Here is a 14,310-nt window from a genome sequence, read left to right on the forward strand (position 1 = left end):
TTAGAGAAAGGTCCAATGGAGCTGAGGGGTTTGCAGCCCCTAAGGACGAACAACAACATGAACTAACTAGTACCCTCATAGCTCCCAGGGTCTCAACCACCAACCAAGGACTGCATATGGAGGGACTGATTGTTCTGGCAGCAAGTGTATAGTAGAGGATTGCAATGTGATCATCAATAGGAGGGGAGGAGCTCGGTCAGCCCTGTGAAAGTTCTGTGCCCCAGTGTAGGGGAATGCCAGGGCCAATAAGTGGGAGAGGGCGGGGTGGCAGGCATGGGGCGGGGGGAGGCAACAGGGGTTGGTTTTTGTTGTTTTTGTTTGTTTCTTTGTTTTTTGGAGGGGAAACTGGGAATGGAGAAATTTACATGTAAATAAAGAAAATATCTGAAAAAAAAGAAATATTTATATGGATGATTTATGCAAATCTTTAATATTTTTAAAATTCAAGTGTGTGTGTGTGTGTGTGTGTGTGTGTGTATGTGTTTGTGTGTATGTGTGTGTGTCCACGTGCAACAGACAATTTGGAGGAATTAGTTGTCTCCACTCACCACGTAGGTTGTGGGAATGTAAATCAAAACTTCAGATTGGTGGCAGTGGCAAGTGCTTTTACCAGGTGAGCCTTGTCTCTGGCAATTTGTGAACATTTACTAGTATATCTGCATCCTCTGAAGGACTGAGTGAGGAAAGGAAATGCCCTGCTGGAGGGATAGCTGTCTTCACCAGGGGGCGCTGTGTTAACATTCAGCTCTCTGTCTCTGTCTCTCCCTGCTTCTGTCTCTCTGCTTCTCTCTGTCTCTGTCTCTCTCCCTCCCTTCCTCTCTGCTGCCTCTCTGTCTCTCTGTCTCTGTTTCTCTCTGTCTCTGTCTCTCTCTGTGTCTCTGTCTCCCTGCAGGAGAATTTCTTTTCAGACCTGGCAAATCTCTTTAGATCTCCAAAGTGTTCAGTTCTTTCTCTCCTTCCCTTTGTCCCTACCATGGCTACTGGTCCACATTGGGAAACTGACTGCTCTCTCCTTTACGATTCTGCGATTCTGCATCTGTAGACCTCACCATGCTCCTTCTAATTTAATTTTAGATCACACCACTATAAGTGCTAAGTGATGTGAGGTCCTGTCTGGTTTCTGAGCACTTCTCTCAGCACCTTTAATATCTCAGCAACATGTGAAATTTCTCTGAGACATGCCTAATTTAAAAGAGACCCAAAGGTCTTTGTTCATGACCTTTTGTTGAAATCTATCTAAAACTCTAAAATTCATAGTGAGTTGAGTAGCTTTGATACTCAACTTTTTTACTAATAGTTTATTAATTTTTTATCCAATTTCATCTGTCCATTACAGTAATTTGTAGTGGTTGTCAGTGACATGACAACTCTATAGGAAAAAAATCATATACGAATTTCTATAGTTCTATTGCCCAGAAAAAAAATGTTGATATTTTGGTGCATATTTTAATTTATAAATGATTTTTTGAGATTCTATTCCTATTCTCCTTTTGATAATATACTTCTTGAAAAGAATCATTCACCATGATGTTTCAATATACTGTTTGCAATCCACTGCCATCATACTGAACTGTTTTACTGAAGGCCATAAAGTGTTCCCAACGACTCAGCTGTCCACACTTGGGATACTCCATAGCCCTCAGAGCAGCCAGCCTCCTTGCCTGCTTCTTCCAGAAATTGCTAGAGTCTCTGCTCATTCACTGGATCCTTTGGCAATTAGACAGATCCCAACAGGCTGAGCATGTGCAGGGGGCGCATCTGTGAGCTGTTGACGTTGGTGAAGACTAAGCTGGAATTCCCCTGAGTCTTGTAATGCCTTCTGACTGTGACCTGCATTAGTTAGTGCTCAGAACACACTGGGCTAGCTTGTACAATAGGAACACAAGACAGGACTGCTAAAACCATTAGTGCTTAAATGTGGGCTTTTTATTTATTAAAAATCTGAATCATTTGTTCACAATTAGCCCAACATTTATACCAGATTCAATAGAATATAGTAAGGGTAAAGGGAAAATTACATCTAGAGAAAACACAATAATTCTCATTTGTTGAAACGTCCCTTATTATTTGAATTTTAGGAGATATTTTGTACAATATCAAAGACTAGAAAATTCCCATTCATCCATTATTCATGCTTGACTGAGTCAGTATTTGCCAAGAATGTCCCTATATCAAACAATTCAGAAAGCATGTTATGTAAGAATAAACTGGATTAAAATCACAGAGTAGCAGCTTTTTATCATGTACCTGCATAGCGATAGGTAAAATTCATAATCTTTGAGTGTGTTTTTAACAGTTAGTTACAATTGATTTATTTTTCTAAGTAAAATATGGGAACTCATATATTTTTTTTTGCATTTTGAAATCATAGGGAGGAAAAATGCATTATTTTTGCCTATATAAAGTACAGCCATTGTATAAAGAAAGAATAGATTCCATAGAAAAAAGCATGGGAAATTATAAATTATGTTCAACATGAGGTAAAATTCATAAGTATTACTAATCTGATATTAACTTAGTAAGTTTTAGTTACTTTTAATTTGCTGGGAAAAGACACTATGGCCAAGGCAGTTATAGAAAAAAAATTTTATTGGGGCTTCCAGTTCCAGAGCATTAGAGTCTAGTTGCAGGTGGCAGGCAGGCATGACAGTGAAGCTGTCATGGATAGCTCACATCTTGAGACAACAACCACAAAGAGGCAGAGAGAGCACTAACTGGGAATGGCCGGTCTTTTGAAACTTCAAAGCTCATCCTCAGTGATACTTCCAACAAGGCCACACCCCCTAATCAGTACCAAACAGTTCCACCAACTGGGGACTAAATATTCAAACATTAGCCTGTAGAGCCATTCTCATCCAAAGCACCATATATATATTATTATAACAGTAAAGTCCGTATTGCTCAGGTCCAATATAATTATCACCTGCTAGAAATAATCTCCCAAAAAGTTACTGGTGGAATTTAAGAGATAGATTTGTTGACATTCCCAGAAAAATTCCTTAACTATGCTGCATTTCTGAAAATTCCCATAGCTCTATTTTGCAAAATGAACCTCTTTTTTGAACCATATTATAAATATTTAGTCTCCATAAGTTTGCTGTTCCCCATCAACTTTGGCCTTCAGACACCTGCCCCTCAGCTTATTGTAACCTTTCCTGGGCCTCCTAGTCATACTTACAGCATGCTTATTTTTTTTTCTTTATTTGTGAAATCAAAATGTAGGTTTCAGTTATGAGCACTATTGATACTTTGTGTTGCTCTGTTTAATGTGTTGTTGGATGGTAGTGGGTGATGGTGGTCGTGCGGTGGTGGTGGTGATGGTGGTGATGGTGGCAGTGATGGTGTGGGTAGTGGTGGTGGTGGAGATGGTGTGGTAGAGGCGATTGTGGTGGTGGTATGGCATTAGCATAATGCTAGTTACTGACTGTATAGTGAAGACTTTTCTATCACATGTTTCAGTGACATTTTCCTGAGAGGATGTATTCTGAGTTCAAGTGTCTGTGAAGGGCACCAGGTCTCTGTGCCTTCAGCCACTTAACATTGAACTAAATTCTATCTGACTGTGAAGTAAAGAACCTGGAATGTGGTTTTAAGGGAAGGCTGACAGACAGCAAACAGTTGTCCTATCCAGGAGCTTGCTTTTAGTGTTGATGATCTGAGAAGCCACTCTCTGAAATACGCCAAGCAGTCACTTAGCAGAGGGAGTCTCTAATACATTAATAGAAACAACCTATTCTCTAACAGAGACCTGGGATCTCTATCAAGGCCTTGCTGCTCACCATCATCAGACGTAGGAAAGGCATTTAATAGTTCTGAAAAAAAATGAAATGGGAGTAGCATGAAAACAAAGCTCAGGGCCTTCCCTACTGCCTCATTGATGGTGATTATATCAAGGTCTGCTGTGAATCTCTTGGATGGTTTTTTTTTTTTTCAAGAGAGCTAGACCTCTATGTTTTGCGTGTCCTGTGATGAATTAAGAACAAATTAGCAAAAACAAATGATTACATGTGACTCTAAAGCAGATGTCTGTGTTTCTTCTTTTAGCCATTGGTGAGTTGCAGTCATTGGCTACACAAATTAAAAAGCATTTCCATTTCTTTCCCACGTGGAAAATGCCGGACCCTGAGCAGTGCACACAGGCTGATCGCACACGCTACAGCCTTTCCTCGGGACGGGCCTCCCAAGTTCTCAGTCTCCTTGGCTCTTCACATTTGAGTCCACCCAGACTCTGCCTTCAGCTTCAGAACCATTCCAAACTCATTCTTCTTCAGGAGTTATAAATTGAAAGATTATTTGCCAGCAAGAGCAAAGCCACGATCTAGGGATGAGCAGAACTAATTTATACTCACGTGTCTGCTATACTCTGATATTATGATATCAGAAACTTAACGTGTCTGAGCCTCAGTTTCTCTGTCTACAAAGTGTTGACAATAGTGGCAAGAGGCATTGTTTGGCTGTGTAAGATTAGGTAATTGTTAGGAATGGTGTCTGGTTCCTCCCCGGTTAAAATCTAAAGCTTCCACCATGATTCCGCCAGATTTGCCTCTCCTTTGGGAGGAGCCTCCTCCCCTTCTTTACTTTCTCAGCACATAGACTGTAGGTTTTTGCAGTGAACAGGACCTTAGGTTTAACCTTGGATTTGCTACTCCTTAGCTTTATGCTTTCAGGGATGTTATTCAAACTTTGTAACCCTCAATTTCCTCAGTGATCAAACAGAATAAAAGTAATTGGAAGCCTGGAAATTATTAGGGGTTATATACCATATCTCATGTTCTTATTACAAAATCTACAGAACTTCATTATTGAAATCATCTTGCCAGGATGAGGAACTAGAGAAAAGTCATCTGACATTCGGCTGATTTTTTTTTCTTTATACCATTCAGTCAATGCCCAATATGTATCAGGGTGCAGTGGGGTCTGAATGAGATGGTCAACATCTAGGGCCTGAGAACAGCAAAGTTTATGGCTATTGGCTTATAAACAATGTCATGGAAAAAATTCATGCCACCACAATTGGATACATGAGATTGTTGTTATTTAGAAATCTCTGGTATTTGAGCTCTTTTTGTCTCAGTCCTAAGGGAGCAATTTTGCTTTGCAGCCTGGTGATTCCAAAATTGTTTTGCTTGTTTATTAGCATGGGTCTGCAAAATGGGAAGAAGGTGTTTCTGGCCTTAATTGGTAGGCAGGCAACAACTGGGAAACACAGTCGGATCCAGTGTTGCAAATATTTTACCATTTGAACAATCTGTCCTCGTATCCCATATGTTTTCAGAGAGAGAGAGAGAGAGAGAGAGAGAGAGAGACAGAGAGAGAGAGAGAGAGAGAGAGAGAGAGAGAGAATTGTTTCTTCATTCGAAGCATAGGTAAAATAACTAGGAACCATTTCATCAGCCAGTTTTGGTAGTGCCTTTACAACTTTGGGTTTTTCTTTGTTGTTTTTTATTCAGTCTTTGTAAATAAGACAGGGAAGATTGCAGTAAATAAAATGTTAACTCTTTAAAACTTAATCACATATATCCTATTCTAACTTAAGGTTAAAAAAAAAAACACGATATCAAATTAAGAAACAAAATTACCCCAGCAAGCAAACCTTGATGCCTTTCAAAGAAATGACCAAATAGAATTGTTGTAACCAATTTTAAAGGAGGATTTAAAAAAAAATGCTTTTAACAAGATAAAAGTAACTTTTATACCTCTTCTAAAAGCTTAGGGTGCCCGGGGCACATGCCTGCTTGTGTGCATGTGGGCATGCATGTGTGTGCCTGTGTGCTCATATGTACATACAGATGCACATGTGTTTGTGAGTGCATGTGTGTAAGTCTAGGATGCTTTTATGTAAAATATGTTTTTAGTCCTCTCAAAAACCCTGCAAAAGGTCTGAAGTCAGAGTAGATGGGGGAGGCATTGAAACCCAGCACAGTCGTGTGGCCCATTGTGCATAACTGTAGCTCTAATGACTATGTGCTTGGACCCCCTTACCACAACATCTACCTGATGGTGTTTCCTTTAAAAAATATAATTCTTAACAGAACATTCTTGTAGTAATAATTTGGTCATAATAGTGATGGTGGTCTTTTTTACTTTATGATTTTATTTTATTCGGCAAAGGGAAGGTAATTAAAGTTACACATGCACATGTTCTTGATGGCTGAGCTATTTCTCTAGCCCTTCTTCCAACCCTGCTTAAGTGTTTAGGAGTTCCATTACCACAACAGCAAAGGCTTGACCTAATTATTGTTCAAATTGCCAAATCATTTCTATATATACTTCAGGATAGATGTAAAGCTTGCCTAAAGGTTTTGGTCCACAATACACCGTGAAAATGGTCCATCATTCTTATATTTAAGCATGCCTTCTGCTTATTATTTTATGCTATGTCCTATTGACTTCAACATTTCCATGGTAATTTATTTATTTGAATCCTGCAACATACAAGAGAGTAGGATATATTTACAGATGATGCAAGGGCAAAGCATGCTCCTCTGATGCTCTCAACTGCATCCCAGCACATGGAGTAATTGGTCTCCATTTCAGAACACGGAATTATTGACCTGTAATCAACTAAACTCACGTAAGGTTTAGAATGAATATAGTTTATTTCCACAGATGAACGTGAAGTGTTTGCTGCAGAATACTGCTAGAATTTTCTTTGAATTGCAACACTTCCATTCACAAAAATAAATAAGATCATTGATGGTCATAATCAATTAATGTAATAAAACCTCTTGTAAGCCACAGGAACTTGTTTTGAATGAGCATTCATTTTTAAAAATGTACCTGAGAGTTGTTAAACTTCCTTTTCTTACATGTCTTTGTTATTTGATCACTCTGATGCAATTTTTAAATAATTTTATTTTTAATTAAGATATAATTCAATTGCTTTCTCCCCATTTCTTCCTTTGACTCCTCCCATGACCCTTCCCTCTAGCCACTCCCTCACCCCTCATCCTTCTCAATTTGATGGCATCTCATTTTCTTTGATTCCTGTTGTTATATATAACTTGTTGGGTCTTTTTTTTTCCAGCTGTGGGTATATGAAAATAACTGATTAAGTCCTCCCTGGCAGGCTTATTCCTACTCTGGAAGCAGTCATTATTTGCCTGTAGTTCTTTGACTAGGAATGGGACCCCATGAGATTTTCCCCCTTCCACATTAGCATACCTATTGTCAGTGTTCAGATCTTGAAACTCCAATATTATAATGCTGCCCTCAGCAGATGTAGCTGTCAGTTACACAGCTAATGTTTGCTTCTATAACTTCTAGCTTTGAGTCTTTGACCAACAACTATTTCAAAGCATTATCCTGAAACCCCTTTATCTGACTATTCTGGTTTCCTGAGGCAGCATATTTCCACAGACCACAGACCCACTAATGTAACTCTATTTCTCTGGTCTACTTCCCACCCCCAGTTCTCTCTGAGTCCTGCTAACTCATGACCTGGTATGGAAGTAAATGAAATTCATGTGTGCTTACATTTAAATTCTCCCATATTTATACCCATGAGTCTCAGTTTAACTTAGAGTGGCTGTCTCCCTATAAAGGAAATTCTGAGTTTCTAGGTCAGACACCAAAACCCAAATCTGTCATTTGCAGCATCTGGAATCTTGGAACAAAACTGGTAGAACTATTCCAAAGACAGAAAAAAAAAAGCTTTATTTAGAACTCTGCAGAATATAAGGTTTAAGTTGCCGCAGGAGGTGGGTATTTAAGAAGATTCAGAATCATGTTGATAACAATTGGCTCTTCCATATACTGGGATAAATTTACTTTTTAGGGTTTTGTTTTGTTTTTGTTTGAGAATTTTATCCATGAGTACTGTATTTAACAACAAAATTTTAAGAAAAAAAGTGTTTGGCTTTGTAACATTAACTCAAGTATTTTCAATTTTTGACTCTTTCTACCCATAGAAATGAACGTTATAAGTTGCTCGTACAGATATAAGTACAGCAAAGGCGCGTCCTAGAAAACACCTTGTGTGTTGGGTTTTGAGTTTCCAATTGCCTAAGATCTCACACCTGTGGAGTAATGAATGGCCAGTCCTAAAAAAAAAATTGAAATTTACATTTTATAATATAAATTTAGCTGTGGGCATAGTGGTGCATACCTTTAATTCCATCACTGTACGAATTCAAGGATAGCCTGGTCTATGTACCAAGTTCCAGGACACCCAAGGCTGCATAGTCTCAAAAATTAACAAAATATAACTAGCAAACTACATGCATGTATGTGTATTTATATTACATACAATGTATGAGAAATGATATATGATTACTAGCAAAAATTTGAGAGATTTGGTCTAGACTGAATGATAAGACTTCTGTAATTTTCAATAAAACTATGAAAACTCTGGAGGAGAAAAATTGACCTAATGGCTCTGTGGGTTAAAGTTCTTGTCATCAAGCCTGATGACCTGAGTCCAATACCTACGACCCATATGGTAGAGAAAGAGAACCATCTTCTTCCTACAGTTATCCCCTGACATGTATGTGCTGCCTGTGCATCGTACACCAATACAATTTCATTTGTAATTTACAAATGAAAAAACTATAACCATGTCAACAGGTAACATATTAGGGTTCAGAAGATTTCTACATGTGCCAGAGACCAGTGATGCTGTTTTTCCTGAAAAGCACATACTCTTCTGTAAGGAATAAGGTTTCAATTTTTTTGTGAGCGATGAAAATACCAGCTCTACTAGGATTCTCCTGTTTCTGTGTGTTCTTCTACCTTTAGACCCAGCCTCCCTTTCCCATGAGCCCTTCAGGACCCCTCTCTACCCGACAAGTCAACCAGTTTCCAACACTGCTTTGCTCTAGTATCATACAAAGCCACTCTGCTAAACAGGAAGTTGTCCATCTTTGTGGTACTGTGTTAGGAGGGGGGGGGTGAATTGCCCAAGAGCTATCCCTAAATGGAAATTAAAAGATCAATGGGAACTAAAAGGCAACTATGGAATTTCACACAACACAAAGACTGGGGGCCTAGGGATGGGTGTTTTCTTTGACTCCTAGGACCTGCCTTCTGTGTATGAAATACAGAGCCTTACCTAAAAGCACAAAGGCCATTTGTGAAACGATCATATACAGCAAGCTGACCCCAGAAGTGCTCGTTTGGATCAGAACTTTGAACACTGGTGTTATTGATCTGTCAGACAGCTACCACTCACCTACTGAGTGTGTGAGTCAGATAACGAAGGAACGCAACTGTCAAAACAGTCTGTATTGCACGTCTTTTTCAGAAACCCCTCCCCACACTGTGTCTGATGCTCTTGTGAAAATAAACACCTTGTTTTAATGTTTTAAATTTTTCTCCCCAGAAATCATGTGAGCATTTTGGTCTATCAGGATTGGGGGTGGGGGTGGGGGTAGGGGGGAGGGGAGAGATGGCTCAGCAGTTAAGAGCACTGACTGTTCTTCCAAAGGTTCTGATTTCAAATCCCAGCAACCACAACAAGCTCACAACCATCTAGAATGAGATCTGATGCCCTCTTCTGGTGTGTGTCTGAAGAGAATAACATTGTACTCACATACATAAAATAAACAAATCTTAAGCCTTCTGCACTGGGAAGGAGTGTGGCCAGGCTGGATTGAGAAGAAAAAAAAAAAAAGAAAGAAAGAAAAAAGAATGAGTGTTAGGGGTCTTTAACGTTGGCAGGCATGGAGATGGTCCTTTAGGATGATTAGTCAATTTTGTCCGGTTCAGAGGGGGTTAACATTTTTTTCAGGGTTTCTCCAAGCTTCTCTAATCTTATCCTGGACAAGTGGAGCCCTGCCTTGGTTTACAATGGAGGTCACAGGCAGGCCAGTGCTTAGGCAGGGACTGATGGAATTATGCTGTGTTGTCAACATGAAATACCACCACTGGCTTGTGAGAAGTGATGATGACACCAGGGTCCCTTGAGTCCTTGAGGACATCTTGAAATATATGTCTCCCTGCTGTGCGCTGAACTCAGAAACCATGCAACTGAGCTCTGTGTAGCTGCCAGCCTTTATGTGACTTGAAAGAAGGTTGTTTTAAGGGATTTGTTCAAGAGTGAAGAACTATTTCTAGGGAACAGAAAATGGGACAAGACATTGATCTCTGTTGTCAAAGTCACTCCTTATGACTCACTCTGCAAGGTGACACGAGTGACATCTCTTTGAGGGAAAAGTTGCCAGAAACTCTGAAAGTGATCTGCCTGTTTTCATCTCACACTGACTGACAGGGAGGTGAGGTGGTTTTTGTTTTGTTTTGTTTTGGTTTTGTTTTGTTTTGTTTTGTTTTTAACAATTACTAAGTTTTTGTAAAAGGCTTGCTAATAGCGTTCATCTACATATATAAGAGAATTTGGAATAAGAAAACTTATTTTGGTAGTTCACTTTGAAATTTAATACTCCTTGTCAAGTTTCCCAGTCCCTGCTTAATCTTTCCTTTGATTGATGACAGCTCACTACTTTTTAACATTCACACTTAATATAAAGTTGACCCATTGAATTGCACCTCCTGGTTTGTGCATCTGCACGTATGTAGAGATGTGTATGTGCTATGCTTTTCAGGAGTGGCATGTGGCCATGCCTGTTTAATCTGGGCTATATTTAAAAGCAAAGTTTCAAGGGAGTTGTTTCTCACACTAATAACAAGAGAACATCTAGATGAAGCAAGCTCTGTTGCAAAGGGCAAGTGTCACACAGCAGGAAGTGCTGGCCACCCTTTCCAGCCTTGCCTCAGCCAGCCTGCCACCTCACTCACTGTCAGCGCATACCACCACACTGAAGAAATGCCCTCACTTAGCCACAAGTGCCTCTTGCAACTTGAAGGGCCTTCCTGCCGCCCCAGGGTCCTGTACCAGCTCTGACACTCAGCTGTTCCTGTGGATCTTAGCACTCTCTTTACAAATGGCTTTTGTTTGGGATCCCCTGGGAGTCACAGTGCCAGGACCATCTCCAAGAACCAGAACAAGATTGCGGTTCTCAAAGTCCTACAGGTATGGCAATTTCCTTTTTACCAGTAGCATGGGAGGCCTTTTCATCTGCTGTAGGTCCCTTGCAAGTACAACTTTGTGGATCTACTTAATTCACACAGTTGGGTTAACATCCAGCTCAGCTCCTGAGCTGAGTTATTGTAAGCATTTGAAATAGTCCCGGGTATGTGGGAACCTCCTGAGGTCGAAGGAAGTTGCCCAACTCTCAGAGCTCATTCTGAGAGTTGAAAGGTAAACTTTACAAAGCCTGTCAGTTAGTTATAGTTCTGAGATTGGGGGAGGGTGTGGGAGTAGCAATGGGGTGGATGTATTGATTTGCCTAATCAATTCCTGCCTTTGAAAACAAGCTTGCTAGCCTGGCAGTGGTGGTGCACTAATCCCAACACTTGGGAGGCAGAAGCAGGCAGATTTCTGAGTTCAAGGCCAGCCTGGTCTACAGAGTGAGTTCCAGGACAGCCAGGGCTACACAGAGAAACCCTGTCTTGAAAAACCAAAAAGAAAAAAAAAAGGAAAAAAAACAAGCTTGCTAAACTGTAAGATAATTAATTCTTTTTAACTATTCAAGACAGCTTCTGATTGAATTAAACCAGCCAACACTTGTTATTTACAGGGCAGAACCCACACTGAAAAGCTGAAGCTAACGCTGTGGTCCACGGGGTGACTCACTTTAAAGTTTGTCTCGTAGAATGAGATACCATAAATTTGCAGTTAAGTTGTACATAGTATTGCATTTCTAGTGAGTTCTCTGGAAATCACATAACAACTCTCAACCACATGCCCACTACATATTGTCAACTTTGTCCCCCAGCCAAGGCTGGTGAATGTTAACCCAATACCTGGCTCTGTACTGCTGGAAGCTACTGCAGCCACAGTAAATAAAAGGGAAATTGTTTGCATAATCCTAAGAATGGGTCTTTGTTATTTGGGTCAGCTGCAACAAAGTTAGAAACTGCCAAGCTTATTCAGAAATATCCACTGTTTTCGAGTTAAATTATGTTCTACATTCTCTACAGAGAAGACATTTTAAATTTGGATTAAAACATTAGTGACTTTATTTGTTTAAAACCAGAAAGGAAACTTTTGTCCTAGAATTTTTTATTTTTTTTATTTTTTTAGTGAACTAGAAAAGTTGGAGATAGCAAATTACAAAGATCTAATACTAAAGCTATAGGCAAATATTGACAAGCGATAAAGAAAGTTTGAGCAAAATGTATAGCTAGTGCGCTCACCAGCTTCCCTTCAACAATGAGAACAAAAACACCTAGCATTTGTGATAATGATATTAATTTATAAGACACTGGTTGATTGTTAGAAAGCCTGTGCCTGAGGAAAGTCTGCATGAAGGAATGTGATTGGCTCGCTTTGACATCCCATGCCTGGTTATGTGTTGTTGCATGCCCAGAACTTACTATCACCAAGCCTCAAACATTATTATGTGTGCGTCTAAGATGTGTGGCTTCTAGGTTTTTCTTACCATTCAGATCTGAAAGCAAGTTCTTTAACACTGTAGGCATCTGCCTGCTGAGTAGAGAGAGTGGAAGAAAACTGTAGCTTAGTGAACTGAAGAATCTGAGATGCCTTTTATTTTTTTTTATTTTTTAAGATTTATTTATTTATTTTATGTATATGAGTACATTGTAGCTGTACAGATTGTTGTAAGCCTTCATGTGGTTGCTGGGAATTGAATTTAGGACTACTGCTCACTCCGGTTGATCCTGCTTGCTCTGGGCAGCTCTACTCGCTCTGGCCCAAAGATTTACTTATTATTATAAATAAGTACACTGTATCTGTCTTCAGATGCACCAGAAGAGGGTGTCAAATCCTATTATGAGTGGTTGTGAGACACCATGTGGTTGCTGGGATTTGAACTCAGGACCTTCAGAAGAGCACTCAGTGCTTTTACCTGCTGAGCCATCTCGCCAGCCCTGAGACTGAGATGCCTTTTAAAGATGCCGAGTTGAAGTGGTACTTGATTTACAAATGAGTTATAAAATCTCCCCCTTTTTTAAAAATCAAAGACACAGGCATTTCCTTGTTCCAAGCTCTGGTCTTTTCCAAATACATGTTATGGTATAAGTGAAGAAGGGTTCTCCATTCCCTATATGTCCCACACTTTATTTCTGACATGCTTTATTTAGAGTAAATTGGAGGCTGAAGGTAGCACCTCCAGTAGCCATCAAGGGACAGTCCCTCCAGGAAACCTTTGTCTCTCATTCATTTCCTCTCATTCTGTCAATGCCTTGATGAACTGAATTCTTATATAGATTGTATTTGTTGTTGTGGGACCTACATTGTCTTCCCAACTGGAATGCAAACCCTTGGAAGTCTGTGGCTTCCTTATGTAGGACACAGCCATTCCCTCTTCCCTGGTATCACTGAACACTGTGTGCCACCTAACTCTTACGTTCATGCCTTTCACAAATCAAACTAAATGAGAGGTTAAGGAGACGATAATTGAGTTGGCCACTTCCAGAGTCATCTCAGTTCTCTAAAAGATTAGGCATGCAATCCCAGTGATATAGGATAATTTTAAAAAAATGTAAAGCTATATGATAGCAGATGTAGCAGAGTATACACTAAGTCACTGTATATCTATAGATGCATGTGTGCACATACACGCACACATACACATAAACACATAAGCACAAGTGTATCTATACTTACACACTACAGTTTCCTCTGATAATACAGTTCTACTGCATAGCATTCTTTGAAATCAAAGCAATAAACTTCTTATTGAAAATATTTAAATATAATTTAATTTAAACCACATTGTGAATTTTCTCTTTTTCTTTTTAATAGTCTTTAAAACATGAAAATAGCAAGCTTCCCTTGGCCTTTAAGCGATGTTGGATATGATTCCACTACTGAAGCAAGTGAAAGACCTGGCCCTTAGCCAGTATTTCTTCATTAGATTACTCCCATGTAAGGCTATTTTTTCTTAAAGACAATATTTATATTTTTATATTTATATAGTCTGTAATTTTTTCTTAAGTGTGCATAGTATTGCATCACACTTCTCTTTGAATATCAAATGACTATCAATATATGATACAGATGGCACATGGAGCATTAAGCTCAAATGCATTTCTTTGGTTAGGTTTCCACTCCATGATGGCACGCAGGCTAAAGGAAAGGCACAAAATTTAGCTAATGGGTCTGATTTGTTAAAGTGGTAGAAAAGATTGCACATGTGGTAAGTATAGTAGCCCTTGAGAAATAACCTCTTGGATAATTACACAATGTTCAAAATAGACTGGGAATTAGATTTTCAGTAGTGACAAGTCTTTTGTGAACAAAATACATTTTTAGAAACAGAACAAAACATTTTTTTTTTTTTTTTTTTT

General features: G+C 39.3%; 1 protein-coding gene across 8 annotated transcripts in view; it reads left to right on the forward strand.

Annotated features, from left to right (window-relative positions):
• Pde4d (phosphodiesterase 4D) overlaps positions 1-14,310 on the forward strand; it is a 1,511,116-nt gene that overhangs the window by 1,182,636 nt on the left and 314,170 nt on the right. Inside the window, exon 1 of one of the 8 annotated variants that reach the window (XM_031359968.1) lies at positions 9,769-10,966. The exons of the other annotated variants lie outside the window; for them this stretch is intronic. Within the exon in view, the coding sequence (XP_031215828.1) occupies positions 10,635-10,966 (332 nt within the window). The 5' untranslated portion in view covers positions 9,769-10,634. Of the gene's footprint in view, positions 1-9,768; positions 10,967-14,310 lie in introns of those variants that run through there. 8 annotated transcript variants of the gene reach the window in all.

This window comes from Mastomys coucha, unplaced genomic scaffold, assembly GCF_008632895.1.
Source record: "Mastomys coucha isolate ucsf_1 unplaced genomic scaffold, UCSF_Mcou_1 pScaffold8, whole genome shotgun sequence".
NCBI classification, from domain to species: Eukaryota; Metazoa; Chordata; class Mammalia; order Rodentia; family Muridae; genus Mastomys; species Mastomys coucha.